General features: G+C 39.2%; 1 protein-coding gene across 1 annotated transcript in view; it reads right to left on the minus strand.

Moving 5' to 3' along the window:
* LOC111870996 (hemicentin-2) overlaps positions 1 to 4,756 on the minus strand; it is a 536,304-nt gene extending 531,548 nt beyond the window's left edge. The window contains exon 1 of the mRNA XM_023863701.2: positions 2,626 to 4,756. Within this exon, the coding sequence (XP_023719469.1) occupies positions 2,626 to 2,740 (115 nt within the window). The 5' untranslated portion in view covers positions 2,741 to 4,756. The remainder of the gene's footprint in view (positions 1 to 2,625) is intronic.
* Positions 4,757 to 6,000: the final 1,244 nt, after the last annotated feature.

A 6,000-nucleotide genomic window follows, 5' to 3' on the forward strand; every position in this document is an offset into this window, starting at 1 on the left:
CCTAGCAAAAGGATCCACATTCAAACGACAATTCAAGTACTTTCGTATTCTTGTCGTTAATTTTAAAATAAATTAACAGTTTGTAATAGGTAAATTACAAACAGGCTAAAAATTTTATAGGGCACGGCAAATACCAGAGAATTCACTGTCGCTTATTTAAAGATGCAAATCTGAATGCAATTATAAATTATTTAAATTTTTTACTTTACAAATCTATTAAAAGAGGGGTTCTTTTTGTGTGAAATGAAAAACCTTACATTAGTAATAGCAAATTAACTGAATTCATTAGAACAACAATACAGCAACGATCATAAGAGATGCCAGACACGATATATCGCATCTGTATTTGGGTTACTGTTCATCTTTCATGATATACGAGAGTATAATAATTTGAGAACAAACATTTGAAAATCTCATGTAACTTGACTGTATGTCACATATACTTCGGGCAACAACTGGAAAAATTTCAGATCATAAATTAAATCTTACTACATGTACAAAAGTCTTCCTTGAGAAGCTAGTAATTGATCTGCAGTTCATAAAGTTCTCTTCCTTTCATGTGACACGGCTTATTACAGCAGCAGCAATGCCCTCATACTGGATCCCATCCTCAGCCCGGCGAATTCAGTCCACAGTTTGAGCTCGAATTCTTTAACATCCATTTTAATATTATGCTATTACATTGACTCGTGGCCGATAACAGCGGCTGCGACATCTAAGGCATGAAACGTCTTCGCCCCTCTCAAACACTCGAATCTCTGGTTCGAATCCCAAACGATGCAATGATGTATCAGTTTATTCTGTGGTTGTGTTGTCCTCTGTAGGTAGCGGCATTACGACGGGCTAATTCCTCGTCCAAGGGGTCCTATCGACTGTCTATAAGACTAAAGAAACTGAAGTGAAAAGGCTTTCCACGGATGCTCTATGCTACAGAGAGGGAAACAGGAAATTAACTAATTAACAGCAGCCATCGTCCATGTCTCAGAATTATTCATTTCTCCCACGACCATTAAGAACAATTAGTATATTTAGAATCCTTAAAAATTTAAAAATTAACCTCATACGGAAAATATATAAATATCAAAATGTTACTGTGTACCATACGAAAACGCAGTTCTGTAAACTTGTCAAAATGTGACTACAGAGCTGCATTTTTTTTATTGCTAGTGGGGTGGGACTAAGTCCCTTGTACTATGGCCACCAGCCCCAGATGACAGGTGAGGGTGATTGTGGAGCAATTGGTGGGATGAAGATTGGCAAGGGAAACCGAAGTACTCGGAGAAAACCTGCCCCAGCGCCACTTTGTCCACCACAAATCGCACTTGACCAGACGCGGGATCGAATCAGGGACGCCGCGGCGGAAAGCCAGCGAGTAACCGCTTGAGCTATGGCGCGGCCATACAGAACAGCATTCTCTGGATGGCTGTTGTGCGGAATAGTCGATGTGGCCTCCTCTAAGAAAACTAATATTAAAAAGCGTTCACTCAGAAGGAAGACTTGAAGTCCGTACATCTATGCGGCAAACAATCGCTAAAAATACTGAGCAATCATAAACATCTTTCGGCGCAGTAAAACGTAAACATTCTTATAACACTAAGTAACAGATGTCTGTACAAATAAACATTGCCACTATTCCGGCGTGTTGACCACTGGGAAGACCATGGCGTAGGTGAGTGGACAATATTACAATGGATCTCAGAGAGATATGGTGGTATGTTAGGGACTAGACTGATCTGGCTCAGGATAGGGACGGTTGGAGGGCTCTTGTGAACACGGTAATGAATCTTCGGATTCCATTAAATGCTGGGAAATTCTTGAGTAGCTGCACAATTGGCAGCTTCTCAAGATGGGCTCAGCTCCATTAGTGAATGAAAGAATTCCAAAGAGTGAAAATCTTCTAACATAATATCTAACGTAGTTTCATTGAAGTCTCTAAGCTTATTCTATCCATTTTTCCACTTATTCTTTTCTCGATATAAACTTGAACAGCATTTTGCACATATCTAAATATTCTCTGCACCCATGTCCTGTAGCAAGCACAGAAATGGCCTTCGTAATTTTGAACTTTGGGGATACGAATCCTACCTCAACATTTCAATTCTACGCTACTTTCCCTTTTTAATATAAAAACACTTTTTATCAGTACTTAGCAAATCCGACGTATCTCTTGCTCTGCAATCTAAAATACAGTATAAATATATATAAACAGGCGGGGGGGGGGGCATTCCATGCAGTCAGGAGAAACGGAAGAACTTTCATTATCCCCAAAAGACTGAGGCTGCGAAGAATAGGCCGTGCTCCGTTTAAGACAAGCTTCAGAAAACAGAGTTACAGTTCTTCGCGAAGGAAGCAGTACACAACTTTGCACACACTCTGAACTTTATTGCAAGACATAAATTTGGCCCTAAAACGCAAGTGATATATACATATATGTCTCCTCAGTCGTTGCTTTAGGATCGAAAGCTAAGTTTCATTAAAGTAACTGTTATCGGTTTAAAATGCGGTAGCATATCGCCCAAAAACAAAAAGAAACCGCGCAGCTCACAAACAAATTCTTTTTCACAAAGTAATCTATAAATTCAATCATCACGTTTGAACAATAAAAGAGAAGCAGAAAGTACTCACTTGGTTTGTCGAGTTCAGTAAGAAGTTCTTCAGTGGTTGCTTGGCCGGTCGTCGCGACGCCTTGCAGCAAAGACGTCGTCAGCACCAATATCATTATAGTTACGCTGTTCGCCATCTCGATTTTCAGGATGACTTAAATCTTCAAACTTTGTGTCAACTGATGTTTACGATGATAATGTTGGTAGCATATGCCACACACTTCATGTATCTCTGAAATTTACATCCACTTGTTCATGTATCTGACTTATAATCACAATGGATAATGGAGTGAACTGTTAACTTTCTACAGATCACATTTGGGGGAACAGTGGGTAACATACACACACGGGGGTATTTCTAAATTGTATTCAGATTTAAATGTGTTTATGAGCACTATATTTATATTGGGAATTTTGTTCCTGCTTCTTAGGAATCTCACACTTAAATATGAAATAAACTTTCACAGGTTTCACAGTTTGAACATTCAAGTCTTTTGTAACACTAATTACAAGCTTATATTCTGTAGCAATTACACTCCCGAAGTTTCTCCCGTCCTACATTAACCGATCCAAGTTGAGATGACTTTAATTCTTAACAACTGGTTAGTAATTTATGGAAAGACAGAGAAATTTAGCGGGAGGCATAATAATGATTTCACTATTACACTATCTATAAAAATTAATCTTGTGCTGTACATGAAGTTTATTTTCGTTCGTGGTCAATGAATATGAGTGCTGGGTTATATATCAATGACTCCAAAGTTGTTAGCTCGACAGCAGTTAGGCCAGTTTCTCTTCATCTGATGAGAGATGCGAGCTGTAACTTGCACAATACAAGCTCAACTACAGAACGATAAATGTCCACTTTTCTTCTTTGTCATAGAAAATGCGTTATGAGTTTATAACAAGAATCGTCATTTCTCTTAATACTGTCTGACAAAATTCGGACACATTTAAAAATCACACAATACAACTAAACAACGAAGTCTGTTGAACAAGGAATTTATTCCTTCAGGTTAGAAGCGATGGACGAGGTGAACAACGTACTTATTATCTCCGAAGAATTAAAAACAACTTGGTAGACGGATATTATTTTGTTTTGTTAGTTAATTATATGGAAGCATATCAAAGTATTGAGTTACTATAACAGTTACTAAAACTCTTTAACCCCAATGGTTTTCTAGATATACATCAATAAAAAATATAGGAATATTCAGTGAAAATACTAATGATCATGCTAATATTTCCTCAAATAATTTTTAATTCTCAAAATTCGCTAGTGATACAGGTTTCCGGACTCTTCCGTTCTCCCCCATTTATGTTTGTGTAACATGCGCAATTTTTCCAACGTTCACTCCTATATTTCAGTACATCAGTTCGTAATAATGGGCACTTCATTTCAAATCGTAACTCGGTGAATCTACGATTTGGTAAATTCAAGCGAAATCTCATTTCATTTACTCGTGTTACAATTTCACAGCATTCGCTTCCGTCATACAGTAGTGACATGATCCTCAAAGGACGAATATCATGAAGAAAACCGTTAACTACATTTGGTATCTTGCTATATAGCTTGCACGATGTTTCACCATCCCATGAGTAAAACAAACTTCATAGATACACGCCCAAAATTCGCAAAGTGCTTCTAGAAGTAGTTTCATGGTTTAAGAATAAACACTTTACATACGTAAATGCGACGAACGTTTTACCACTTGTTTTACAGTTAACAACTATCATACGTTTCTTTCACCAAGTCTCAAAACTTTTCAAACAAGTTCAAATCATTTTCACTCATAAAACACCATTTCAATATGGATTTATTTAATATTAATACGTCCGATACAATTACGTCTTGCAAGCATTTACTTTCCGTACACTCCGGGAAATTAAACTAACATAATGCAAACCGCACACGTTTCAGTGGAAGCAGGCAATGAAAAGATTTGACTGTAGCAGATGCAACAACATGAAACCCTACGCGCCACGAAGCGAGCGGTTTGCCTGCCCGCCGACTACTGATTGCTGAGAGCGGTCCGTGCTGGTTAGCCCGCCTGCTCCTCTCCTGCGCCTGCCTGTGTCTTCCTCCATTCAACTCACCTTACCCCTTTTAACAGTATTTCGTTTAACTCGTACTGTTTCTTATACCAGTATCACCGTTCACTAAAACTGACTGGATGCTATTTTGTAACGTCCTTAGTTTTGTACGGTCCAAGGCGCGCAGAGCATTGGACGACTTACACAAAGGAGTGGTGGGTACGAACTACGCTCGTTGAATTCCCGCTCTTTTTGTGTGTTTTGCTGTGTATGAGATAGAGCTCTTGCGAGGAGTCCTACCGGAATGTCTGACAGATCTATTGCAACAGAGACCACTGTACAGTTAATAAGAACGGCGGAAGTAGATCGGCTCAGAAAACGTGTCTATTCCGTTTAAAGGGAGCATGTATTCATCTCAGTCAATTTTAATTAATAGGACTAGCCGTAAGAGAGCCGGTCACGGTAGCCGAGCGGTCTAAGGCATGTACTGTTTTCGCTCGCTTGGAAACCGGAATCGTGGGTTCGAATCCCACTCAGAGCATGGCTGTTTAGTTGGTGCGTGTGCGTTTTTCTGTGTTTGTGTACAGGTAGAGGCCTTGCGACGAGCTGATCACTCGCCCAAGGAGTCCTACCGCATGTGTAAGATCTAGAAAACCCGAAGTGAACGGAGAAGTTCATGGAGGTAGGCCTAGGCCCACTGGGGCTGTAGTGCCAAGAAAAAAAAAGAGAAGAAATTAGTAAGAGAGGAAGACAGACGGGCTACTGTCTGGACATAAGCGATTCAATCCCCGGCAACGAAAAAAATACAATTAAACTTTAAAATTTGTTCTTTTGATCGGGTTCATTTTTATGATGCATTATGTACATGTATTTAAATGGTGATTATTCTAATTTGATGATTCTGTTTCAGGAATTTCAGGGCTTCCACATGACAGAAAGCACACGAGCGTGCATTTGATTAGGTCTTTGTTCGCATTAAAATTTCGCATATGTACTACAATTAGGGGACTGAGATATAAGCCTGCCCTTTACAAATTGCAGAGATGCTGAAGGTTGGGAAGCGATTACAGTTGTGAAATCTGATTGCACACGAAGGAACTGAATTCTGCATTATGATGCGTCACTGAATTCCTCAAGCAGCGATTCATATGAGATCCCGCCCACACCAACTCAGACATTTCAATTGTTTTTTTTTTTTCGTCCGGCTTCACAGGTCTCCCAGCATTCAGACTCGTATTAATAACGGGTTTCCTTCACTAGGCATTTATGGAAAACAATTCTCAGTACTCTTCAGTTTCGTGTACAGTTAATATGCGTATAATAAACTGTTGTGTTTCAGTTATTTGTTGGTATTATCTGTGGC

This window comes from Cryptotermes secundus, unplaced genomic scaffold (assembly GCF_002891405.2).
Source record: "Cryptotermes secundus unplaced genomic scaffold, Csec_1.0 scaffold1170, whole genome shotgun sequence".
NCBI classification, from domain to species: Eukaryota; Metazoa; Arthropoda; class Insecta; order Blattodea; family Kalotermitidae; genus Cryptotermes; species Cryptotermes secundus.